Below are 25,810 nucleotides of genomic sequence, written 5' to 3'. Positions count from 1 at the left end.
ACGCATGTGCCCGTTATCGGACAGATGCCAGTACACATAGAAGTTATCCAATCAAGGACAGAGTGAAGCCGTTCCTTGTGCTGACACTAACGTGTATCAGTGTCGTAATATGCTGGCTACCGTTACAGATATGTTTCCTAACTTGGCATTTCAGTGTTCGACCGGCAAATATTGTTATTGAAACTTGTACCTTTTTGTACGCAGCACAGTCCCTTTTCGATCCATTAGTGTTTATTTTCAGCTTACGGAGAGTTGTCAGGATACCTTTACCGGAATCATCGTAGCTCACAAATTTCGCATTCATTACTTTTGTCTATCTGCAAACATATGTACTCGAACCAACTGTAAGCCCAAAAATTCTGACACCAGACAGAAAAGCGCTGTGCACGTTGAAGTCCACGAAAACCTTCGGCATTACTTCTGAACCGTAAAATATTATCAAAACTTAACTTTTATCAGTACTATTGATTAATTTTGTCCTTTCCGATTCTTCGGCAAATGTTATAACTCACTGCATTGGTGTGGTTGTTAATAATCTGATACGTATTTTATAGAAAAATATGTGAATTGAGTCGTCCATTTTAACTTATATAAGCAAACGTCGCTATTATCGCAACGACAATACTGTAGGTTATGTAAGCAGTCCGAATATCTTGCTGCCGTATTTGTGCGGAACTAAGCGCGATACGAACACAATGCGCTTACTTAACAGTGGAAACGGTAAATATTTGTTGTAGTATACGAGTACCGTATATGGTTATCACCGATTTCGCTGTTGCAGACGACTCACCGTATCACAGTCTGCAATTAAACTTGCAATAGTTCTCCAAACTTGCATATATTTGCTGCATAACTTGAAACATTTTGTTGCGTAATAAAGTAAGTTTGCGCTTATTAATTAATGGCCTGCTTCTGGTGGTTTTGATCGCAAGTACCGTGGAGAGAATCTTGCGCATTGATGCTACTGCTTGTTAATGGGGAAGAAGAAAGGCTGTTTCCGTATAAAGCGAAATAAATCAACAGCTAGTCAAAGATCGCACAATAACCAGCCGGCTTCGTCAACAGTTGGCGTGGAAAGGGAACCGCAAAGTGAGCAAACCATCCAGTCAGTAGAATCCGACCCGGATTTTATGATCCCTCCGATTACCGTAACCACCGCAAGGAATCTGCAGTTAGAAACCCTTCCCAAGATGCGATCATTCTTCAACGGTAAGTGCAACTTGGAAGAGCACAAATACGTCGTCATACTTCGTGTTCTTTGAGAATAAGCAAGCTATATCTAAGAACCAAATACAGGGAGAACATTCGCATTTATCAGCCGGTAAATAAGAATGTCCGGCTGTTGAATAAAATTTCGTATTTGCCCAAAAGAATAATTGAGCGTTTGTGGGGTAACCATGAAATGCGTTTGCGGGGTAACTAATAGTACCTGCAAGTATTCGTATTGGAAAAATATACCAACCCACAGCTTTGTAGCGAGCGATGCTCCAATTAGCGCAGTGACCGTATACCTTGATCGTGCCGAGATTTCCCGCATCTTGCGCTTCAAAGCCGAACCGGGAGAATACGAAGTGGTTATACAACAAATCCGTAGTCCCGTTGATCTAGCTTCGTTAAGGTATGAAGGGTAAACCGCATGATTGCAGTACCACAGCATTACATAGCTGAACTAAAAAACCATTGCATATTAATATCTTCCTTTAAAACTTCGTAAGTTTGTGATAAACAAGGTCTAGTAGATCAAAGTTTTGGAACCGTTCACTTAATGAACTACAATTTCGATTTCGTTAGAATTGCTTTAGTGCTAGTGTCATCCGAATTTTGTTTTTAGAGTGGAAGGTCACGGACCAGCTGTAATTACCGATGTGAATTTATCCAATAACTACATTGAAAAATCGCAAACCTCAGACACTAATCAAAAAGAAAAAAGACTGCGTGACGAATTGCAGCGGCTAAATGAGCAGAAGTGTATCGAGGAGTCAGAAGAGGCTAGACTGAAAAAGCATTTAGAATTTTGGAAAGAATGCATGGAGTCACTTGCTTCGGTAAACAAGGCCAGTTACTAACTGGGGGAGCTGAGTATTATGCATTCTATATATGTCCTAAAGACGCTAAAAATTCCCTGACGCACTGTAAAATTAATAATCGACCGAAGCGAAGCGAAGGTCCTCTATGTTCAAGAAAACGGGAATTTTTGTGCGTCGGTCACGCACGTCGGTCACGCACTAAGTTGTCGGTCACGCCCTAAGTAGTTAGGGCGTGACCGACACTTAGGGGCACTTAGATGAGACTGCTAGGCGCTCAATAACATTTAGGCACTACAACGTAGGGGAACCTGTAACCGCGCATTAAACCAAAACACTAATGTGCTTACTAACGTGTTTTGTCAGTCCTAAGAGCAAATTTTACTAAACACGGTACTAACAGAATGTCCTTAGACTAACTACCAAGAAACAGCGCACAGCTGACTGATTTAGCAGCTGAAGTGATAGTAGACCCTCTATATTCAAAAAAGCAACCCCTATCCTTTTTTCCTGTATCATTTATTACTGACATAGAAGTAGCACCGTTCTATGCTAGCATATAAGACCGAAGCTAAGCTAGGGAGTCGGAACAGTAAAATGGGAATGTAGTCCAGCAAATTCCTAGATTCAGCTTGATTCAATTCTATCTGCTAAGAAACAGTGGATTGGCAGGGGCGCAGACATTAAGAAACTGCAGAACGGTAAACGAGATGTCGTAGCAACCGTAACCTTTGTTGTATTTATGACCTCTGTCCATTGTGATATCTATTGACCTACGTTTGCATTGTTAGTCAATCAGTTAGCAGACAAATCTTGAGCGGCAACTCGTGAAAACGCGTAACAGGGCATTCTGCCGCAAGGTTGTAATGAGGGACCACGCCCCTATCGCGGGCAACTTTTTTCTTATTTGGCGCCCAAAACTTGCTCGTATCACTTGCAGTACGTATAAAGAGTTCGGTAAGCACGTTTCCACTTAAAAAGAAAAGCGTCACTTACTCGTACTTTTAGCAGTAAGCGGCATTAATATTCCGTGCATCTTGTACTAATGGTGAGTAATGAACGTTAATCTGTAGTATACGAATGTTATGGAAACACATACAGTCTTGTAATCAATATCGTACTCAAGGACTTTGTTGTATTACTTACATTATACAGAATGGTGAGTCTTAGTACGAAAGTCTTGGCAAGCAGATATGAACGTATGACCTCGTTGGGTCGTGTCCCTTCATTTGGTCCACCACTCATTTTGTCCACCACTCATTTCGTCCACCATTCATTTTGTCCACTGTACATTATGTCCACCATACAGTTCGATGCACACTACCGAGTTCGATTTATACTTTACTGCACCTACGCAAACGCTAACTCTGTGCTGAAACGATTACAGTGGTTTAGGTTAAACGATATACAACACCTCGCAACCCTCAACACTATGCTGAGAAGTGAGAACGATTACTGTGCTTTAGGTTATCTTAGGATTTCTTAGATTCATTAGGTAATTCTACCCTAGGTTTTCTTAGGTAGTAATTCTTTTCGGCTTTAACGGTATTCATCGGTTTGAACTTTAAACGGTTCTCTGTAGTTTAAAGGAGTAAATAATTAGTGGACAAAGTAATTGGTGGACAAAATGAATGGTGGATAAAATGAATGATGGACAAAATGAATGGTGGACGAAATAATAGGAAGCCCGTTAGGTTATGTTTCCCTTTACTGTTTCTAGCAGTAGCTTCGCTTCGGTCTTATAGTGCTAGCCTAAAGCGGTGCACTTTCCTAGTATTTTCTATTCCGCGTCCATTGTTTATAGAACGCTTTTGCGGCAAAGAAAAAGACAATGTCGCCAGCCATATCCGACACGGGAAACAGCATGATCGAGTTCTTGGGATTGCAAACAAATGAGACACGTAAACTGGACGAAAAACTACTTCAACAGCGCCGCGTTTTGAACACGCTGAACGAAAGTATTGAGACAGCCAAGAAAAATCTTAACGAATATACCAGCACAAGCAGCCAGAATACATGGTAAGAAAGCGTACATCAATGACATAAAACCTTCAGTAAGGCTTAATCTCTTAAATGATAACTCAGTCCGCACAGTCTTCTTTCCGAGTGGCGTCCGTTGTGTATCGACTATGTAGGATTTTATATCGTTTTTTCATTTGTGCATTCTATTACCTAACAATTGTTTTTAGGAATATTTTAATAACGCTAATAGCCGAGGCAAAAGGCGAACTGGAGCTTAATGTTAAATACATTGTGCACAATGCCAGCTGGAGTCCAAAGTATGATGTCAGAGTGGCTTCAGACACAAAGAAATTGTCGGTGCGTGAGTATTAACAAATATACCGTCTGCTTAACATACTGTCAGCCTACACTACCTGTTACGTTGTAAAGGTCACATATTATGGGCTCATTTCGCAACGCACAAATGAAGACTGGTCCGACGTCCAAATCTGCTTGTCAACGGCTTTGCCGGCAGTTGGTGCTAATGTTCCGGAGTTGGGAACCAAGCAGGTAACGAAGTCTTTTCATTAAATAAAACGAGTGACTTCATGGAATATGGGAATTCCACTGAAGCGCTTCTGTTTGCTTCTAAATTTGGTCGGATCTGCAGTTGAAGTTACCACGACGCCCGTATTCTTTTAGCTCTCGTTTGCGTCACCATACACTAACAGTATCCCACCACCAGGGAGTAGCAGATCGATGTTAAGGTACTGTAGAAACTTTGTTGTTTTGTGCAGGTCCTTTTGCGAATAACCAGATTTTTGCAAGAATAGCCGTTTTATTTCCATTTCACGTTTACCTTAGGGGAGCCGTCAACTTTCTGCACAAGAGAGAAGCCAGTGAGTACTTTGATGTGGGAGAGGAAATTGCAGAGCATGCTGACGGCGTTTCTTGGGCTCGACCTATGCATACAGCCGTGGCTAAAGTGGTGCGTGCGAGTACATTATTATACCGGTATATACGGTAGCTACATACAATAGATCACTAATTCAGAGCCTACACTGTAGTGTATTTGTATACTTCTATCTTAATTAATCGGGATTTATGCTTGCTTGCTCGGTCTTATTGCCCCGAAACGCTAAAAATGAATTAACCCTCCAGCGGGCGGTACCCGAAGGAATGCGAGTTTTCTTTTTGAAAATCGGGATTTCCCGATGAAAAAAATCAATTAAGAACGGGAATTTTTTGTAAGCTTGTGCTGACCATAGGTCAGCCGTGGTGACTAGGGTGTTTGCCAACGCCAATGCCCATGGACGGTCTACAGCATAAAAACGTTTAATTTTGTGATAATTAGACGAACGGGAATTACATAAAAGCAATAATTCCATTAAATAGTACAAAAAAGTACTTCCAAACAAGAGCATAGCAGTGGTCAACAAGTTGACCACTGGTCAGCAAAAAATTAAAAACTACCATATCCCGTTGCCATGTATTTGACCACTATTTGCAGACGGAATACAGAAAATAAACTATGCTAACGATACTCCTCTCCCATAACTTTCATCATGCTCTCATACGAGACTGCACGGAGCAATATTTCTGAAGTTTAACAATGCATTTCTTGAATATCTGGCACGCCTAGCCGCCTTTATACTGCCCGCATTGTACACGTTTGCATTTTTCCTTGGTATGGCCGCAAGTGCCACTGTCCAAAAAGGCGGCGCGGATAGTCCAGCTACAGTGGTCATTGGCGCAAAATGGGATATTAGACACCGGTAACTAGCACCTTCTGGAACGCGTTAGCGACCGGAAGAAACTACTGTAGCTAGGCTGCCGCAAAGGTCAAGATCCCCAATGTGCACGCGTACAGTGTGCACTGTGCAGTTACTCTAGTTTTCAACCGCCCGAGACTGATCGAACAAAACTCATGTTTCTGAAAGGCTGTGCAGCTCTCGCTTAGCTTGCCCAAGCGATGTGTCAATATGTAGAAACGGGGCAAAGCGCGTGGTGTTGTGCCGCCATTCACAGTGTTACTGCACCGACGGTAGAATTACAATTAGGACTATCATGTTCGGTTCCTGTAAGCGTTCTGTTTTCCGGAAGCCGAAAAATTTACAGACGATTTTGTCTTTTCGCCGACCGCCCGGGGTGTTGATACGCAAAAGCGTTTTCTGCCAGCTTCCGACCAACAGAACCGCGTGACGCATGTTTTGCGTACGAACCGACAGTAACTTGATCTGATTATGACATTGTGATAAAGAGAAACAGTCGAAATTGCACCCGCCCGTGTATTCGAGACCGTTCATGGGCAATGGTGTTGGCACGCAACACAAATTTTTGACGGACTGTGGTCTTCTACAGTTCAACTTACGAGACCCGTGTTAATCGATTTTGGATAGAACGATGTTAGCTGTACTTTGTTGATTTATCTCTGGTTTAACTATTCATGCACTAATTAGTTAATTAGTAAGATCTGCGAGAGCTTGAAAAGTCCGAAATTAACCATTTTGGGGCAACGGTCATTTGTAAATAACTTGAGATATAAGTCTGAATTATGTTTTTACTGCTGCTTTAAAGTCTCTTATTGCTAATTATGCTAAGTGGTATTCATTAACTGTTCCCAATCATTGGGAAAAAAATTCAGAAGACCATGTTGCGTCCTGACGCCAATGCCCGTCAACGGGTTAAAAGCCGCTGATTGACTACGTACGGCATACCGCTTCTCAAACTGTCCTTTTAAGACGCCGTTTCATTTCCCGAGAAGGGTCTTTTCATACAAATATAATATTATATAATAAAAATTTTGTAATATTTGTAAAATAAAAACGCTGTAATATAAAAACTTTGTAATATAAAAACTTTGTAAATAAAAAGTAAATAAAAACTTTGTAATATAATAAAAATTTCACTCTGTTGCAAGTGCAACAGAGTGAAATTTTTGAAGCTACTGACCTATTCTTGAATTAATTAAGAATCTCAAGGCGCAATAGCGCATTACCCTTCACTGTGCAGTTTAAATGTCAGTTAAGAATTAGCGGAAATTAAATTACCGCGTAATTCTGTCTTTTCCCTGTACTTACATCCCTGTACCTGCCGGCGCTGTTCGGGCCGTGTGCATCTTGCCTGTGCGCATCGCACATCGCTATCGTTTTGCCATAACGGTTTTCACCTGTTGCTAACTGCAGAATTTTCAATAATTCCGAAAAGCTCTCCGAAAATTCTCGACTCCCTAAGTCACAAAATCGTTGAGTTTTTCTTTTACCGCTAAGATTATGGCTGGAAAAAAGAGAACCGCGCCAAGCACCCGCGTGGCAAGCCCGCGGAGAACACGTTCTGCCCGGGATGTCGCCAGCAGCAACACGCAGCAACAGCCAAAATCGAGACCGGGTCGAAAGCGCCGCCGATCCCGATCGCCTGGTCCCACTGTTCGGTCCGAAGTGGTCGTTGTGGACCAAGCGCAGCCCGACTGGAAGATGCTGATGGATCGCCAGAACGAGAAAATACAGCAGTTTATCGACATCGTAACGCCGATAGCAGCCAAGGGGACCGGGGAACCTCGCGTTACTTCGCCCGCGACCGGGGACGCCGGCCTCGAAATTGAGTCTCTGGCAGACGGCAATAGAAATATGCGTTACCGAGAGGATAGCTCATCACGGAGACCATCGTAGAGGTAAGCACAGCAGCAGCAGCCGCTCATCGTCATCCCGCAGCCGCTCACTGGTCCGCCGCGATGTTTTCGATCGCCTGGGTCCACACCCCCGTCAGCGACAATTTGGGGATGGCCAAACTGCGTCGACGTCTGCAGGAGAACGGCACAGCGCTCAAGCAGAGCACTTACCTGCAGTTCCGAGCCGGATTCGTAGGCGACTGCTCGATCCGTCGCGCTACGTCGACTTCGACTGCCTGCTGCCCAAGAACCGAGTTGAAAGGCCTAAACATGGAGGCTCTAAAATGGTGATCTCGAAGGGGAATGTGGTGCTTAAGCCTAACGAAACCAGATCCGTCGTTGATTCTTTTCCATCATGGATCCGAGCGTTCTCCGTCTTTTTGGCCTACCGCGTCACGGTAACTCCACAACTGGCAACAGCGTTGGCAAAGTACCAAGACCTTATTGCGGCTTATGTCGAGCGGGGGGTCCCGACCGCCCATTGGCTCGAATACGACCGGCAGTTCCGGTCCCTCATGACCAGTCACCCGCACGAATACGATATGTGGGCTCGCCGGCACGACGACACGTATGCGGACTACATACAGAACGCCGTCCCGGAGGAAGGCCACAGCGACGCTCCAGCTGAACCGCGTCCGAAGAAAGGTGCTGCTCCAACGGACAGATGTCGCAACTGTGGGGAGCTTGGGCACTTCATCGCACAATGCCCGCTTCCGCACAAGGGACAGACGGGACGCCATCAGCCCTTTCGACCAGCCCCAGCTGCGAAGGGCGAAGTCTGCCGCAACTATAACCAGTTCCGGTGTAGCGATCCATGCAGTCAAGGACGCCTGCACGTCTGCGCAAAGTGCCGCGACAAAGACCACCGGGCGCTGCAGTGCAAGTCGGACTCACACTGAGTTCACGGTAGTGCCTGCAAATGCTCAGACGCCACTGCGTGCTGATGCGTTTGAGAGCATGCTCGCCGAACACCCAGACGATAGCCTCCGCCGATTCATCTCCACGACAATTCGCACTGGAGCTGACATCCGGTACAGAGGACCCCAGTTCACACGCCACACCAAGAATTCGCTTTCTGCGCGGATCAACCACGACGCTTTGCAGCGGAACATACAAAAGGAAGTTGCCGCGGGACACTCTGTGGGACCGTTTCTGACTTCTCCGCTGCCGTGCTTTGTGGTAAACGCGCTCGGATGCCGACCGAAGAAGGACGGCGGCTATCGCACGATTCTGGACCTGTCACAGCCATCCGGAATCAGCGTGAACGACTACATAGACGGTCGCGAAATGCCACTCCAGTACTGCTCCGTCGACGACGCAGTGAAGCTGCTCACAGTCGCTGGGAAGGGAGCAATGATGGGGAAAATGGACATCAAGTCCGCATTCCGGCTGATACCCGTAAGAAAGGCTGATTGGAATCTCCTGGGTTACCAATTTAACGGTAAGTACTACTTCGACGTAGTGTTACTGTTTGGCTGCCGCTCCGCCCCATACATCTTTGAGTTTTTCTCAACGGCGGTTCATTGGTGCGTACAAAGGCGCGCCGGCATCAAGTCTCTCCTCCACTACGTGGATGACTTCCTGTTCATTGGCAACCCCAGAAGCAGGCAGTGCCAAGTTCTGATGACTTCGATGCGGGAAGTGTGCAACGAGCTCGGGGTTCCCTTGGCGGTTGACAAGACCGAAGGACCCGCGACCCGTCTGACTTTTCTCGGCATCGAGCTGGACTCGTGCGCACAGACCTTGAGTCTGCCGGACGGCAAACTAGCGGAGATCATGGATAACCTCAACAACTGGCAGGAAAAAACCACCTGTACAGTCACCGAGCTGCAGAGTTTGATCGGCACGTTGACGTTTGCCTCCAAATGCATCCCCTCGAGTCGTCTGTTTACCCGCAGAACGATACGGCTCTTGGCAGACTTCCACGGCCAACGTGAAATCCCTATCAGCCTGGACTTCCGCTCCGATCTCGACTGGTGGAGGGACTTCCTGCCACAGTGGAACGGGACAGCCTCCTTCCTGCAGCCAGACTGGACCACTTCTGACATACTGCATCTCTACACCGACGCGTCCGCCACGCTGGGATTGGGAGCATTCTTTAACAATGAGTGGTTCCAGTCCAGGTGGCCGGAGTGGGTGCTGCGGGCCAGACTCTCGATAGAGTACATGGAGATGGTGCCCATCCTGCTCGCCATAATTGTTTGGGGGCATAAGCTGCGGCTGAAGAGAGTGATCTTCCACACCGATAACGCCGGCGCTGTGGAGGCATGGGCACACCTGCGCTCCAGCAGCCCGGGTGTACTCGATCTGATGCGAAGAATGACGTGGGCGGCGGCCACTAATAATTTCACGCTAACGCTCAAACACATACCGGGCGTGGACAACGGCATTGCTGACGCATTGTCTCGGTTTCAGATGTCACGGTTCCGATCGCTCGCACCGGCAGCGCTCAGTACGCCCACACCTCACCCGGACCTTTTCCCCAGCCTGCAGATTACGTACCACGGAGCGCCACCCTGCGGCGGCTCCTCAACGCCCACATCTCTGACTCCTCCAGAGCTACGTACAGGGCATCGATGACACATTTTGTACGGTTCTGCGCCGCAAAGGGTCACATGTCTCTGCCAGCCACTCCCTCTACCGTTGCTGCGTACGTCGCCTCCTTATAAGAAGAGAACGCAGCCTACCGGACCATGAAAGTCTACCTCGCAGCGGTACACAACAGTCACCGGGAAGCCGGCCTGCTTAACCCTACTGCCGACGACCTGGTCGTGCGTGCGGTGAGCGGTTTCAAGAGGCTGCGCGGACCGAGACCGGACAAGCGGCTGCCCATCACGCTGGACATCATGCGCACGCTGAAATCGCGCATCTCAGTGCACGGCAACGCCGAAGAAGCAGTCATGGTGTGGTGCGCCTTTTGTGTAGCGTTCTTTGGTTTCCTGCGCATCAGCGAGTTAGCGTCCAAGTCCAGCTGCAAGTTTGACGACGCCTCTACTCTCCTTCTCCAAGACGTGGTGATTGCAGGAAATACGGTTTCGATCTCCCTTAAACGTACCAAAACCGATCAGAGCGCTGCGGGCGCAAAGATAACGCTGACCGCCACCAACCGGTCTATCTGCCCAGTGCTCGCCATCACCGACTACCACCGCGTTAGAATCAAGCAAGGCGGCACCACCACCCCTTTCTTCTGTTATCAGAGCGGAAAGTACCTAACGCGCGCGACGGTTGACCGAATTCTAAAGGCGCTATTGCACGATCACCCAGACTGCGCCCGGATCAGCACACACAGCTTCCGCATCGGAGCGGCAACCGAGGCCGCGGCGCAATCCCTACCGAAGGAGCAGATCCAGCGCGCCGGAAGGTGGAAGAGTGACTGCGTGGAGCGCTATATCCGACCTACCACTTTGACCGGACCGAATTTTTACAAGAAGGTTTGTTTGGGGGCGAAGAAATCGGGCACAGGCGGAGGGTGCCGGCAGTGAGCAGTCTGTACCGACAGGTAAGACTCTCAGCTGCAATTGTGCACCTCCGGCCATGCCGGTGACTTTTAACTCCACAAACCGCACGTCGCGTTGCCTCACACATCGGAATGCCGGATCAGAATTCGCGGATAATTTAACGTCCGTTTCTGTAGACTGCAAGATCGGCAAGTACGAGCAGTAGTGCAATTTAAAATTACGACTTTTTCCCGCCTAAATCATGGCTGAGACGCCTGAGAGCAGAAAGCACGAAAGCATACGGTGGTACGCTGTTAATACTGTGTTAGTACCGTCATGTGAGACATGACTAACCTACCGTTCATCGGGTTAATGTGCAGGTGCAAGGTTCCGCTATTACAACCTCATTCGAAATATCTAAAGCGACAACGGTTCCCAGTGATGGGTCGCAGCATAAAGTGACCGTGGGAGCGCTGGAGATGCAACCGCAAATTCAGTACAAGATCGTACCAAAGAAGGCAGAACTGGCGTTCCTGGAGGCCAAGGCTGTCAACACCAGTTCCTATCCGATTTTACCGGGTCCAGCAAGCATCTTTTTCGGAGCCAATTTTGTTGCAACGGTAATTATTAATCTTGTACTTAATGCAAAACTACATAGATATTGCGTAAAATTTAATTTTATGAAAGTAATGATATTGGCATGTTGTTGTCCTGATCCAGTACATGTTTTTTCTAGACGGATATAAAAGCAATCAGTCCGCAGGAAACATTCTCCTGCTCCTTGGGTGTGGATCCAGCCGTTAAGGTCAAGTACCGACCTGTGCGTCGTTTCAACGAGCAAAGTGGAATGCTCAATAAAACCAAAGTAGTGACTTTTGTGCAAGAAATTCAGGTGACAAATACCCGCCCTGATCCGATACATGTTGTAATTATGGAACAAGTCCCCCGCAGTACGGAAGAAAAACTTAAGGTACCAATAAACATCAACCCACGCGTAAATAAGTAGTAAGTTATCGCCTTTATTGCTTTAGGTCACGTTGATCGATCCACCGCTAACGCGTGAGCGCCCTGAAGCAAAAGGACTGGTACTGAATAACGAAAGCAATATCGAGCACACGCTGAGCATTAAAGAACATTCATCCTACACTTGGACGGTTAAACATCGGCTGGAATATCCGTCAGACAAGAATATTTACGAAACCGAAGTTAAAAACAGCAGTTCAGATTAAAACGAAATGTTTCCGATTTTTTTAATACTTTCAGAGTTTTTTTAATAAAAAACTCTGAAAGCAAAAGCATAATTTGTCTAAGTGAGTCCGAAAATTAGTACTTGTATCTGTACACACGGTAAAGATGTTGTAGCAGGGAAAGTAATATTACTGTATATGCTAAAGCGGAGGGCAACAATTGTCGCTTGCTTCGTAATTGTTTATAGTAATGGACGCTATTAATTGTTTTTTTCCAGTACAAAATTGATTTTTATAATAAAATATCTTTATCTTCACATGTATTTCAAAATATAAAAAAAAGATCAAATTTTGATTTTTTTTATTTTGTTGCAAAATGTAAGACGGCGATCATGATTTCTGTTATATTTCCGCTTGGCTTTACTTGTTCTACATGCCGTACTAATTGATTTAAACAGCAGGTAGGGCTCAGTTATCATTTCATCAAGTGCGCATGTAGTAGTGCCTTTTAACTGCGCATTTTCATTTGAATAAGCCTTCAAACGGAGAAATGCACCATTTCTGTCTGTATTAATAATCATCTCATGACTAAATGTTTTGAAGGGTCTGCATTAAGGCTTAAGCGTGGTGATGCAGCTTATGAATTTTCCACCCACAAGATAATACTCCACCTGCTTTTCTTCGGATTTATGGATCATTGCTTACGGGTCTTCTAATCAAGACGAATGATTAGGCATCGTAAGAATTCCCTGTGGCTTGCCACCCGGGTGACCTTTTCATGGTAACCGCTGCGATGTTGCACTACTGTCTCTTCAAAAGCACGTACACCCATCATGTGGCTCCGGGCTGACGTTAATACTTCTTTTGAACGTGAATAATTATAAAATCGAGGAAAGCAATCGGCAACACTACATTTTCTCAGTGTGAATTCTTATGTCTAATCTTTCTTTAACAAAAGCGTTATGTAATGTAATGTATGTATGTATCTGCTGTATACGTAGCGTTTTGCAGAAGCGAAACACATTTTCCATTCTTAAGCGGATAAAAATAGTAATTCATTTTACCAAGGCTGCCAAAAAATGATCAACGTAACAACCGTCCAGGGTAATTTATCTCAGACCTTCGACCGGCGCCGCAATGAACTGATCACCTTAATCTCCACATTCAGCCTGATTTCCGTAACCGGCGTGGTGCTCTCCTTGACCTTATTCTTTACATTGATCCTTCGTTCGCATCTGCGCACGCGTTCCGGCGTCCTTCTGGCCCATCAACAACTACTCCACGCCCTGGAAATCGGGGTCAGCAATCCCTTGTACATTATCACCGGCTGGGCAGTGTGGCTGGGCGTGCCCATTACAACCTTCAACTGCACCACCATGTACTTCTTCGGACAGTGGTTCATCTGCGCGGAATCCTGGGCATCCCTCTTTCTTGCCTTTAACCGTTTCGTTGCGTTGATCTTTCCCCATCAGTACGGTCGTGTCACCTCCAATCTGGCGACCATGGTCTTTTTAGTTAGTGCGTGGGGCATCGGTTTGGCCGTGAACCTCCCCGGATTGTGGGGTATCGGCGGTGTATTTGGCAAACGGGATTTCGGGGGACGGTACGATTGCGGACGCATTAGCATTACGTCGCAGGAAATTAGTAACGCTGTCGCCACCCTGGGTGGTTATTTACCGCTGGCATTGCAAGGCATCATATACCTGGCAGTAATCGTCGGTTATCAAATTGAGGGACGAAGGCAAGGCAACAGTTTGCAGCGGAAGCGGATGCATTTGTTTCGTTTACTTTTCGCATCGTATTTGTGGTATTTGTTGTGGTATTTGCCGGTTCTGGTTGTGGCGTATGGGTTTCCTTACTACTGGTATTCGGATAAAATCAGAGCTGGATGGTTTATCGTCCTGCAACAAATCGGATATGTCGGAAGTCCGGTAAGGAAATATGTTAACCGGCTTAAGTGCATCTTTAACATCATGAGCTCATGCCTATAAAAGTTTTTGTTACTGAACCTAATGGGAACGCCGCTATGTAGCAAGTCAAACAAAACAAACAGACACAAAGCTTACATAACGTTCTCCAAATTAAATATATAAGGTGCTCGCCCACATAAAATGCCGTATATTATCTGAACCAAGAAGCTTTCGTTAAGCATTGATGAATTCATATGTTGCTCTTATTGCACAGGTATTCTTGCTGCTTATGAATCGGGACATTGTCAGCAATACTAAGAATGGGATACGACGCATTTTCTGCCGTACCACATTTCGCTCAGTCCAACCCAGTAGTGGTGAATTACCTGCATCTTCGAAATTTGGATTACATCGCCTTCGAAGCCGTTAACGCGGTTTGCTTATGGAGTTTGGTTTTAACGACTTTAATGTGTATCAAAATCTGTACTGTTTTAAGATGCGGTTTTTATCATTACAGCAATCCATGCGGCATCTACAGTAATGGTTTTGATTGATGTAATAATGCATGTCGCCACACAGAAGGTTTCGCGTATTTACTATAAGAGTCTACATTTAAATTATTAAAACTTAGAAAGTCGTTATTCATTATGTAAATTCTCCGCTATAGAAAGGGCATTATGGAATTTTGAAGTACAGGAAACTACGAGAGTTAGATATACGCAGAGGTAGATGCACCAATGTTTTAAAACAGTGGTGCACGACTTGCTGCGCATATTTAACTCTCGTAATTTTCTGCATACGCATAACGCGGTTTGGCGTTGACCGCAATTTTTATATGTTGTTGATTTGAGTAGAATGGAAGATTTGCATCAAGATACTGTAGAATGACCGGCATGGGTTTTCGTACTGCATTTTTAAAGCTGATTTTAATTCGAATCAACGACAATAAACTATCCGCCATAAAATGTGGCACATGCAAAACGCATACAAAAGACAAGGTGCGAAGTTTTTTGTATGCACGAACATGTAGAGACTAGGGTAGAGATCGGCTTATCACGAGTAGACTAGAGAGAGATCGGCAGAGACTACTTAGAGATCGGCTTATGTCGAGACCAGAGATCGGCTTTTTTTAAAGTTTAAAACTTATTTTAATGTCGGTGTTTTCGAAGGCGTTACGCCGTATCATAGACACGTCTGTGGAGCCGACGACGATCACTGTATGGTGCCACTTGATTCGGTGACAACAATTACACAAATTTACGGCCCATTACTTCTTCTGTAATCTATTGACTAACTATATGCAACGAATCTAAAAGAATCCATGTAAGGATGCATCTGAATTTGCAACATCCATTAAACTGCGCCACAAAAAGGGCAGTCAAATAGAAAACAAAGAATCCAGTGCACACGGTTTTCAAATTCACAAGTTGAGAGATGCATTGAGCTGAACATTAACATTAGTCAATAGAGTCGAATGTTACTCGGAAGTCGGAACTAAGCATAATGTCTACAGTCGCAATGAGTGGCGCCGGTTTTGCTGTTTATTTTTACCAAGCAGTCAGAAACGATAACTGCACTGGCCATAGTATCGTTTCTTAACAATTATTTCCATTCTGCTACCTTAGACTTTGACGTTTACCTTTGGCTTTGACGTGGCACGGCAAAAGCGGCACTTGCAAAAACGGTAAAACTGATTTCAGGCACATGCGCCCTATCTTTTTTATTGTGTTGGATAGCGTTTTAGGTTTCAGGGCGTCCAAATGTTTCCACGGACCCTTGTTGTCTAGTTTGTTACGGCAGCTCATCATTCTGCCAAACTTACAGCAGGCTGCTTTTAAAGTCAGAGAATCCACAAGACCTTGACGTAACTTACATTATCAACCCTGTCACCAAAAACGCCAAAATTTTTTTATGTTTCCATCAACTATAAGGAGCGCTTGCGCTTAGTAGTGAGCGTGATGAGGCTCCAGACGGGAAACTCGTCTGACTGGTCATCTCCAGCAACCCTACACTTTTGCTTAAACCTTTCTTGGTGTTTGTACATGGCTGTCAGTGGGTTGCTTTTCAAAAAAATACGCCCCTATTCGTCAGCATACTGGATTAAGAAGCTGTTCTCATTGCTGTTTCGATAGCAGACTGTCTCCATCAGGAAAGTGTTGTTGATACAAAATGATATCGATGGTTGATCATGGTTCTAATCGAGTCACAGGTCCGGGACATTGGAATCGTAGGTGCTGCAGGAATCCTTTTTTATTGTAATTCCTCAGTGGCAGTACAATTTTACGGAAGCAGCGGCAAAATATTTCAGGCTGCCTTCGAGTCGCCACTGTAAGACCGGTCCGGTCTCCTACGTAAAGGCCAGCCAATTTCTTTAATTTACTGTCTCATAACCGGCATGCATTATACGTGCTTTGAAGATGGGACAAAAACCACCCCAGGACTTGGATGATGAATGGCGTTAAAGAAGACATTACCTAGATCCTCTTTGATGAGCAGTGTCATGCAGTGTGTTATTTATCAGTGGTAGTTTCTGCTTTGGCGCTTATGCAGTCGTTGCCCACGAAGTAAGCGTTTTCGAAATGCGTGGGTGCGAGATAATTACACCATGACAGACTGTTTTAGCGGTAACCAACCAAGTCTGGTTGGTTACCGCTAAAACAGTCTCATTTAGATGCATAACCGTTGTTTATCTGGTTGAACCAGATAAACAACGCTTATGCATACAACGTTGTATACAGACTACAGAGTTATAGCGCCCTGTACGGTTCAAGCACGTGCACCAGTAGGAGCAACGCTGAATTTCAGCAGAATTATCTCATGCTTTATAAAATTGAATAAATGAACTTCTTTGATGATTTTAGCAATTTCTCTGCTTGATTAATGATTACACAGTGGGCTGTATGCTTTGACGTGCAGTAAAGTAATGATAAAAGCCATGCACTTAATACTGCGTTACTATGAACGGTATCATGTACTGTATATGCATTATTACTTAAGAAGCAGGTAAAACGGAAGCGATATTTCTGTGTGGTAGGAATAACATATATATACAATATCCGCTATTATACAGTGCCGTCGAACCGGCTATATTTATGGCCCCTTTGCGTCATCCAGGCAGTCGTCCTTACGCTGTCACCCAGACGCAAGACAGGTTGAGAGCAAGCAGAATTAGGTATTACGCTGTCATGTCATCAGTGCATTTCCTGTGCATTGTTGTCATTCCGTCCGCAAGAGGAAAGCTTGAAACAACGAACCCCTCTTCCAGAGACACTGTTGACGGTTAAACACAGAAGTCCGATGTACGGTACAAAATACAGCGTGCGTAAAACGTCGAGGGAATTTAACTGCAAGTTGGAATTAACAATCTCCCCATGATTTTGTTGGCCATTCCAGCCATTCCAGTTAATGATTCAGAACCATGTTTTTGTACGGATTGGTCGTTTGTTGCTTTGTATCGCTGCTGATGACCACGACACTAACCCATGACCTTAACAACACCGTAAATGTGGTATTCGTATCCATTCATGCTGAATCGCACTTGCCGTACAGCCTGGACTATATCGGTGCCGCTATTGATATGGCGCTGGAAGAAGTCAGTTCTCGTTATTCTCAGATAAACTCCTCATTGATCACCTTGAGAAGCCACAATGTGACAAATTGTCCGGCCATGGAAACACGCGCTGCGCATTTATTTGCGCAATTCTATTACAACTACACCGTGATGTATCCTACCGATAGAATTGTCCTTCTTGCTTCTGGTAAGTGAGACTTATGACTGATAAATCCAACTGATGTTACTGATACATCACGTTTCTTGTCTTGAATTATGGGAAGTACCAAAATCAGAAAACTGATTTATTTCTAGCTTGCAGCGAAGCCGCTGTTGCCTTGAGTGATTTATCCCGAGGTCAGATATTTACCGTAAATAACCGGAAATAAACTGGCAATTTACCAGCGCTTTATTTGCATTTGTAGAATGGAACATCCTCACTGTCACTTCGTACGTAATCGCTTGTTATTGTCGTAACGATTCTCTTGAGCAAATACTGCATGACCTCCTTAAATATAGCGGTGGCACGGATCCCGTGTTAGATTCACGCATTCGCTTTCCCTCGCTCCTTCGATTCATCCCATATCGCCAGCTGGAAGTGTCGGCTTTGATGCTCGATGTGCTGCGCTATTTCAACTGGACGAGCATCACTCTCATCTGTGATGAAGCGGCAGTGGAGATTAATTTTCTGCAACTGCAATGCCGTTCTCTGCTCCGTCTTCTGGAAAAAACTCCGCAGATTAGCTATACACATTTGCATTACAATTTTATCACAAATCCACAACATGGACAGTTTTTGCTTCAGGCTGCCAAGTCTAGTAGAAGTAAGTTCCTGCCAAGGTTTTTTTAAGATCAAGTATGACTCCGCACTGAATTTGTCGTCTTTAAATTACTACCGCACTTTTGCAGTTTTTATATTCCTGACGCATGGTTCTCGTCTTCGTTCCGTGATGGTAAAATTATTTCTGACGCTTCTAACTGTAAGCTAAATTAATTCGATTCCAAACTAATTTTCTCATAGAAAGCCGCGCAGAAACTGGGGATGGCTAAAGGTGACTATGTACGTATCACAACGTTTAGATATCCAAGTTGTTATCGGCAGCTCTCCTGATTTACCTTTTGAACTCAAGATGTTGTCAACCAGCAGTACTCTCCGCACAGGTTTTTATTGGGTACGAGCCCTTTCGATCCACAGCCGCCTTTGGAATTTACCCGGATCTGGGCTACCCCGATGATGATGTACACAGACAACCTTTGAGAGAATTTTTTTAGATTTGATGCGAGCGTTTTTCCCTATCTCCTACAAGATTATGAATCTATTTGCAGGATGTACGAGACGCATACCAGTATCTCTTGCTAGTCACCCGGCATCAAGAATGGAGTGCGGTAAAAGCACCGGTCTTGTCAGAAATCAAGAACCGTTCTTGGTCAGATTATGGCTTACGATATCCAAAGAATGATGAAGTACAGTAATTTAATCTAGTTAATAAAGATGAATTTCTAATTAACAAGATGAACTTCTCGCAGGTTACTGCTTTAGTTACCGGCTTCTATGAAGGCATTATGGTTGCTGCGGAGGTTAGTCACAGTTACTACAATTTATATAGCGGTTCTGGCAAATTGTGCACAACGAAGCCAATTTTCACAAACGAAATTCAAATGATATTCAGGTTATTGTATTTCGCAGCTGATCGCAGAAGATACTCGTCGGGCTTCAAGAGATTTAGCACGCAGAGCATGGAACCGGACATTCTGCTCGCTGATTGGCTGTGTTAAACTAAACGATCAGGGTGATAAGGATAATGAGTACGGGATCAAAAAACTCCCGGATAATAGCTCTAGTCATTTCCAAGTAAACGGAATTCCCTTTAATACAACAGAGAAACCTCAACATTCCGGTAACTGACACTCCGTGCAGGAAACACTCTTCTTCTAACAGGAAATTCTGAGATGGAATAAAACCACCAGCCAGATGGAACAATTAGTCGACCGTATTTACTGGCCAGGAAATGCATCTGCTCCATTAAACCGGCCCCCTTGTGGATACACCGGAAACGCTGAAGAATGTCAAGGTGACAACTAGACAAATCATCTGGCTGTTGCCCTTTTTGCTACAAGGACAACTTGTTTTATAAATTATCGATCCGAAACGTTGCAGATAACTACCGACCGAAAATCCTGTCAACCGGAGTGCTACTAATCGTTTTGATAATTTTAATTACGATCGGCGCTATATACTGGCATAGGTTGGTGCTTGGAGGCATTTATTTATTACAACTTATTTTGCGCATAATTATATTTTTAAATTCCAGGAAGCACAGAGGAAGACAATCCTGGATCATACCGTTTAACGAGCTGGAATTTTCCCGCCCTTTATCTCAACTTCCCGATGTGAGGCTGGGCATTGTATTGATCTTCTCCACAATGTTAATAAAACCATATAGTGCCATAATATATGCAGTTTTCCTGTTTTACTGCAGATTGTCCCACGAAGCAGTCGTGGCCGTAAGTAATCAATTTTTACCGATAAATTGCGTAAAATTATGATAACTATGAAGCCATGCAGTGCAAAATGTATCATAGGATATAGCCGGAAGCAAGTTTTAAAAACTTAGATAAATATTTTTAGAGAAAGCCACGTATCGCGGAAAAACAGTTTGGTGTCGGAATGCTTCGTGGCCCGAGCGTAGCAGTTTGCTGTCACAAAAACAGTTGACTATTTTAACTGCGGTGAGTGTATACGTTTTTACCGTAGTTTAGAGTAGGTGAGAAGCCCGCTTGGTGCAACTAGATACGCGAATTTCCTGATGGTATCACTAGTCACTACTACCGTATAATACTCCTGACTGTACTAGTCGTCGCACAAATATGGTCTTTCATAGCGGATAAACATGAAAACCGAACATGTCGCCCTACTGTACGGAGTGACCTTTCTACCAGACGCCTTGTGGATAATCAGCGAATACTTTCCAAAGGGTTCTCTACGAGATGTGCTAACGTGCGACATCAAGTGGATCGACAGCATGCTGCACCTCTCAATGTTACTCGACATCGTTGAGGTAAAACACATTTTGATGTTCACGTAATTTTCAGAAAGCCAGCAGCCGCTGAGATCTCATAAGAACTTGATCTCATAAGAACTTGATCATTAAAAATAATTTTCTACTTCAATATTATTAGAACAATGCCGCTTGTTGTACCAAAGGTAAAATATTCTTAGGGCCTCATAGCTATACACGCTTCGATTATCGGTCACCATGGTGCATTGACCACCACCAACTGCATGGTGGCATCACACTACGCCATTCGCCTCACCGATTTCGGGATAAATTTCCACGAAACGGAACTTCATAGTGCGACTAACAGACTGCAGTCGGAAGACGTGGCGGCATTTGGACGTTTAACGTGTGAAGTGATGCAGCGGGCGTATCATGACCATCAGCATGAGAGGCTCGCTTGCATTGGCGCTACTGGTATGCTGACGATTGCTTACAGGATATCACCATGTGGGCATATTATACTTTTTATTAGGAACGGGAAATACACCGTCGAAAGCGTTTTTCGATTGTATCCAACAGTGCAACCGCCCTGACGCGGCGTTACGACCCAGTTTAGCCACCGTACAGCACATACTTCAGAACATATCTGGACGACATGGTCATAAATCGTATTTTGACGTATTGGTGAAAAAACTCGATTCGTACTCCAGCGAACTAGAAAAACGATTTTATGAACAGAACAGCTTGCTTCTCGAAGAAATGGAACGATCGGCATTCATAATCCAGGAAATTCTACCCAGGTTGCTCACTTTTGTCTACCGTATTAACGTACAAGCTTTTGTCTACCGTATTAACGTAAACACTAAAAGTATAGCAAAGGTCAACAGCCACAGCAACCATGCATGACAAGCGCGGACTAACTTTTTTAGAAGAAACAAATTAATAAAATTGGCATTTTCTTAGAACGGTTGCTCAACGATTGCTCAGACAAGAGTTTATAGCACCGGAGCTATTCGAATGTGTCACCGTGTCCTTTAACAAAATCCATAATATCAACGCGTTAACTAGTAGCAGTGATCCAAAAACTATCTTCAACGTCCTCAATGATCTGTACTTGGAACTGGATCATTGTCTGGCGCAGTACAATATTTCTAAAGTGGAATCTGTTATGGACGATTATATGGTATGGTAATACTGTAGTAATGAGGCTTGAGAACATTGAAAATTAAAAGACAGCAAGAACAATAGATTACACAAATGCTCCATACGTAGAAACGCTTTGCAGAACCACTGAATTTGCACCGGTCATCGGATACACGATTGTTGCACTAATAATTGCAGGTTGTCGGTGGAATTCCGGCGCAAAACAACGGAAATGCCCATGCTGTGGAGGTGGCGCTATTTGCGCTGCAAGCGCAAGTGACGGTTGCCAGTAACATGTTCGGTGGGCAACGTATTGCATTATGTACAGGAATACACACCGGTTAGTTAATTACTTACGTTAATATTAATCTGTTGTACAAAGTACAATTGAAAATTAAGAGTCCTGTGTTGTGGACGGTCCATAAGGTATGAACCGTATAATTATCTTTCATATAGGCACCGTCGTAGCCGGCATTGTGGGCACGAAGACCAAACATTACTGTCTGTGAGTAAAGTGATTGATGCCAGTCAGGCACATTAAAAGATATCGATAAGAATTTAAGCGAATCCGTCGAAGTAACAATCACTGATAACGAGAGCTATGAAACTTTTGTTGTACAATGCATGTTATTACAGTTTTGGAGACACAGTGAATCTGGCATCCCGCCTCGCTAGTTCGTCACCAGGTGCAGTAAACGAAGAGTACCGTAAGAAGAGTACAGTTATACAGTACTCGTAATACGCAATGCATAGAGGTACCAATTTTCTCGTTATGATCAGCTGGTAGCGTCCAAATTAGCACAAGAGTGGAAGCAGTGCTACACGGTCATCAGCCACCATTTTCGCTAATATTTCGGGGGCTTGTTAATCTCAAGGTAATATAACTGTGACCTGAGAACACAAATCTGTGCTAAAAGCTCGCTTGTTTCGTTTATTATCGTTGCCTGTTAATTTTACGATCGCTTGTAATCGTTTTCGTTTTCGACTCGAACGTCTTTAGAGTTATGGATTAGTTCCAACTTTTTGGCTGCTTGCGTCGGACGACTGAAGAACGAAATACCAGACCACCTCGCCCCCTGGAATAGGTCACCTTAAGTTCGTATGACTGAAAATAAGTTTTGTTGTTCTGTTGGGTTTTCTTTGGAATATTAAGGCAATCCTTGACGACAACCGAAGGCATGTGGAAGCACATTTCACCAACGCTTTACTGTTGCATCCTTTTGCGAGATGTTTTGGGGATACTTTGCGCAATAGTTTGTCGACTCGGCTTAAATGAAAATTAGGATAAAACAAGAAACTGCAAATATATTTGTTTATAATCAAACAATTCTGCCACATTCTGTTAGAAAGAATCCTGTCGGGTTATAGTAAAAAACCAACATAAAAATTATATCGTTTCGGGACAAGTGCAACGTGCGATGTTACGAAAATGCTTAATTGAAACGTACACAACTAGTACAGCTAATAATACAGCCACTTCCGTACAGACTTCGGCATCAGGACCGTGTCAATGGAATGCACGACGCCGTTCGTTGCCGGCAGATCAGTGATAACTAAATTCCCTTTGTCCACCTGGATGCCATCTGTAAGCAAATACGATAAATTTTGAATGAAGTGCAATGACAACAACAATCAGAAATGGTTTTGGAACAACACATGCGCCGGCTGATGTGGTAACTAACCGTCGGTGACCCGAATGGTCCAGTTGCCTTTCTTGCTCAGCGTCGGCACCGACATCCCGTCCACAGCCAAACCGGCGGAATACCAGGAACCCAGAGGTGAAATGTGATACAACAGGACTTCTGCGTATGAAAGAAAGCAAAAACAACCGATCCACACCGTAACCGTGAGAGTAAATAAAAAAACCATGCATTTACCGGTAAGGGCAGCAGGATTGCTAACTAATTTTTCCCATGCTCCGTCCGGTAATTTGCTAATTGCATCATCAGAGGGTGCCAAAAATGTCCGGGGAGGATCGTCCGCTAAATGTTTGCCGCATTTAACAGATTCAAAGGTCATGTTCATGCAGCTGATTGTTTAGATAAGCGGCTTAATTTTAAGCACTGATGCTCTTTACAGTTACGCACATCTTGGGTGAAAATTTAAAAAAAAACTACAACTAATATTGTGGTAAATTATTTTTCAGCTTTTCGAAATGGCAGCTCGCCTTTTGATCATGGTCTGATAATGAGATAATTACAATCTAGTGGTTACTGTTTTGCTTTTTCTTAGTGCGCCATAATCGGAAAGTTTGAACTCTTGTTTCACAACAGATTACGAGTCGACGAGTTCATGCAGTGCGCATGTATAATCCGTAGCGATGCGTTTACCTGATAAGCGATCATTCAAATCGACACTTTTGACCGCTTCCAGAACTTTAGAGAATTGGCTGTGTTTTTGAATGACTTTGAGTATGGTTTCATTCATCATCAGTTTGACCACGTCGTCCAAAATGTGGATCACTCCGTTTGATCCTTGATGATTGGTGGAATTGATCACCGCGCCCATATACACGCTGATCTAATGGCACAATAGATACGAAGCAATGAGTTTCAGCACGAATTACCAAGCCTGCATCAAATGACTTTGGAAAAAGCATCCTGCAGTGAAAGTAGCACCTTGAAAGTAGCACCTTGTGACATATTCTTACGTTTTTGCTAAAACCATCGAAATTAACGTAACGAGCGCGAGTGCCGCATGGTTCAGCGTAGGTGTCGTAGCTCTCCACATCGTTGACTAAATCTTGCACGTTATAGCGACCCTTAATGACGTGATATCTATAATAAATACAATTATGCACCATGCATATTGTCTTGGCACTTCCTGCCTATTCAGTTTTATAAAATGACGTATATTGTTTTAATTAAGAATTTCTTAATCGAAAATTAAAACGGAATTACAAATTCTACATGTAGTATTATTCCACGGAAAGGCTAAGCGCACAAAAGTTTTGTTTTCAAAAATTAACACTTCGCCGCCGGCGCCAAAATCCATAGACATACTTCGAGTGTATTTCCGCTTTACCTTACAAACAGATGGGAACAGAAAAACTTTGTGAAATCTCAAGCACCGGCACATTTTAAACATTCTGTATCTCGAAATCCTTTGCACAGGATGTTAAAAAATAATTGTAGATTGCTTTCTATCTGTTCGATCAAGTTCAATGGATGCAAATGAGCCTGCATCCGATGAGCAGCTTACTTCATCAAGTTCTTGTAGTACGATTTGTGATGATGCCAGAAATCGCGTGTGGCCGTACTGATTTTCGCAAACGCATCATTGGTAGGAATCCATGCAGTAATACCTGAAAACAACATTGCTCCCTAAGCTGAACGCCCCTCTGTAATCTGCCCCCGCTACAACTAAACAGGAACGCGTAATTCCGGAACGCAGCAGTGATACCTTTATTGAGCAGGATATGCAGGCTGCCGGTTTCCTCCAACGCCTCCAGATAACTGGTATGCCCCATACAGGTCGCCATTTCCAGTACATTGTGCTTACTATCAGCATACCGCGGCCGTCCTGTACGCGGATCATAACGGCAGTCCAACTGCAAATTGGCTGCTGACAGTCCGCATAATACTGCTATGATTGGGATAAAGGTGTACATTTTTGACGATGAATGGATCAGACTCCTGCTTCGAGAACACCGTACTACGAGTAGGAAATTAATCGTGGAGATTCCAGCCGGTTAAAATACTATCTTGTGTGTGTAGGACGACCTGAAGCGCCCAGCTGTTTACAACGTGCGATGTAGACTGGAAGTACTGCCACAGGCAGATTTAGCTTACCCAGCAAGTTTCTATTTATACGCTGGATGTTATGTTTAATCGCGATATGCACGTTCTGTGGCTCACGCGCCATGTTGACATGTGATCACAATCATCGTCTGCCGCCTGTACGACGGGTTGATAAATAATTGTATTACGCGATAGCATCGGTTGTTCCTCAG

The 25,810-nt window shown here is 44.3% G+C and overlaps 4 protein-coding genes across 5 annotated transcripts; 3 read left to right on the top strand and 1 right to left on the bottom strand.

Moving 5' to 3' along the window:
• Positions 1 to 791: 791 nt before the first annotated feature.
• On the top strand, positions 792 to 13,105 carry LOC129595336 (protein F37C4.5-like). Of its 2 annotated transcripts, XM_055492317.1 has the most exons (11): positions 793 to 1,209; positions 1,477 to 1,618; positions 1,832 to 2,045; positions 3,829 to 4,043; positions 4,214 to 4,343; positions 4,416 to 4,535; positions 4,668 to 4,732; positions 4,830 to 4,953; positions 11,450 to 11,689; positions 11,806 to 12,039; positions 12,101 to 13,105. In XM_055492317.1, the coding sequence occupies exons 1-11, from the start codon at positions 975 to 977 to the stop codon at positions 12,296 to 12,298; spliced, it is 1,917 nt and encodes a 638-aa protein (XP_055348292.1). In that variant the 5' UTR covers positions 793 to 974; the 3' UTR covers positions 12,299 to 13,105. The 2 variants fall into 2 exon arrangements, with proteins under 2 accessions (XP_055348293.1, XP_055348292.1); XM_055492318.1 differs by lacking the exons at positions 11,450 to 11,689; positions 11,806 to 12,039; positions 12,101 to 13,105 and adding an exon at positions 7,235 to 7,906 and having other exon boundaries at positions 792 to 1,209.
• Positions 13,106 to 13,233: 128 nt separating this feature from the next.
• On the top strand, positions 13,234 to 14,690 carry LOC129595341 (uncharacterized). The gene is made up of 2 exons (XM_055492326.1): positions 13,234 to 14,187; positions 14,441 to 14,690. The coding sequence occupies exons 1-2, from the start codon at positions 13,336 to 13,338 to the stop codon at positions 14,594 to 14,596; spliced, it is 1,008 nt and encodes a 335-aa protein (XP_055348301.1). The 5' UTR covers positions 13,234 to 13,335; the 3' UTR covers positions 14,597 to 14,690.
• A 2,702-nt stretch (positions 14,691 to 17,392) lies between these two features.
• On the top strand, positions 17,393 to 23,425 carry LOC129595333 (atrial natriuretic peptide receptor 1-like). Its single transcript, XM_055492306.1, has 24 exons — positions 17,393 to 17,924; positions 18,032 to 18,073; positions 18,142 to 18,166; positions 18,236 to 18,540; positions 18,626 to 18,669; positions 18,738 to 18,776; positions 18,878 to 18,955; positions 19,043 to 19,180; positions 19,244 to 19,294; positions 19,404 to 19,568; positions 19,656 to 19,788; positions 19,875 to 19,962; positions 20,029 to 20,107; positions 20,197 to 20,221; positions 20,346 to 20,446; positions 20,599 to 20,775; positions 20,937 to 21,189; positions 21,248 to 21,515; positions 21,679 to 21,898; positions 22,057 to 22,198; positions 22,315 to 22,363; positions 22,495 to 22,544; positions 22,639 to 22,733; positions 22,859 to 23,425. Exons 1-24 carry the CDS (start codon positions 17,585 to 17,587, stop codon positions 22,904 to 22,906), a joined length of 2,955 nt encoding a protein of 984 aa, XP_055348281.1. The 5' UTR covers positions 17,393 to 17,584; the 3' UTR covers positions 22,907 to 23,425.
• Positions 23,157 to 25,655, bottom strand: LOC129595342 (transforming growth factor-beta-induced protein ig-h3-like). Its single transcript, XM_055492327.1, has 7 exons — positions 25,261 to 25,655; positions 25,060 to 25,162; positions 24,509 to 24,635; positions 24,189 to 24,378; positions 23,736 to 23,840; positions 23,541 to 23,660; positions 23,157 to 23,441 (listed from the first exon to the last, which is right to left on the bottom strand). The coding sequence occupies exons 1-7, from the start codon at positions 25,466 to 25,468 to the stop codon at positions 23,320 to 23,322; spliced, it is 975 nt and encodes a 324-aa protein (XP_055348302.1). The 5' UTR covers positions 25,469 to 25,655; the 3' UTR covers positions 23,157 to 23,319.
• Between the last annotated feature and the right edge of the window lie 155 nt (positions 25,656 to 25,810).

Source organism: Paramacrobiotus metropolitanus, unplaced genomic scaffold (assembly GCF_019649055.1).
Source record: "Paramacrobiotus metropolitanus isolate TYO unplaced genomic scaffold, Prichtersi_v1.0 Parri_scaffold0000077, whole genome shotgun sequence".
Classification (NCBI taxonomy): Eukaryota; Metazoa; Tardigrada; class Eutardigrada; order Parachela; family Macrobiotidae; genus Paramacrobiotus; species Paramacrobiotus metropolitanus.
This window is presented reverse-complemented; position numbering and strand designations above follow the sequence as displayed.

Excerpts from the sequence above, each read along its gene's own strand:
- LOC129595336 (XM_055492317.1), top strand. The coding sequence starts at position 975 with ATGGGGAAGAAGAAAGGCTGTTTCCGTATAAAGCGAAATAAATCAACA. Across the intron at positions 4,044-4,213 it reads ACAAGCAGCCAGAATACATG|GAATATTTTAATAACGCTAA; the intron begins GTAAGAAAGCGT and ends AATTGTTTTTAG. Across the intron at positions 4,344-4,415 it reads CAGACACAAAGAAATTGTCG|GTCACATATTATGGGCTCAT; the intron begins GTGCGTGAGTAT and ends TACGTTGTAAAG.
- LOC129595341 (XM_055492326.1), top strand. The coding sequence starts at position 13,336 with ATGATCAACGTAACAACCGTCCAGGGTAATTTATCTCAGACCTTCGAC. Across the intron at positions 14,188-14,440 it reads TCGGATATGTCGGAAGTCCG|GTATTCTTGCTGCTTATGAA; the intron begins GTAAGGAAATAT and ends CTTATTGCACAG.
- LOC129595333 (XM_055492306.1), top strand. The coding sequence starts at position 17,585 with ATGTTTTTGTACGGATTGGTCGTTTGTTGCTTTGTATCGCTGCTGATG. Across the intron at positions 19,569-19,655 it reads ATAGCTCTAGTCATTTCCAA|GAAATTCTGAGATGGAATAA; the intron begins GTAAACGGAATT and ends TTCTTCTAACAG. Across the intron at positions 21,190-21,247 it reads CGCTTGCATTGGCGCTACTG|GAACGGGAAATACACCGTCG; the intron begins GTATGCTGACGA and ends ACTTTTTATTAG.
- LOC129595342 (XM_055492327.1), bottom strand. The coding sequence starts at position 25,468 with ATGTACACCTTTATCCCAATCATAGCAGTATTATGCGGACTGTCAGCA. Across the intron at positions 24,636-25,059 it reads TACTACAAGAACTTGATGAA|ATATCACGTCATTAAGGGTC; the intron begins GTAAGCTGCTCA and ends TATTTATTATAG. Across the intron at positions 23,661-23,735 it reads CAATCCTGCTGCCCTTACCG|AAGTCCTGTTGTATCACATT; the intron begins GTAAATGCATGG and ends TTTCATACGCAG.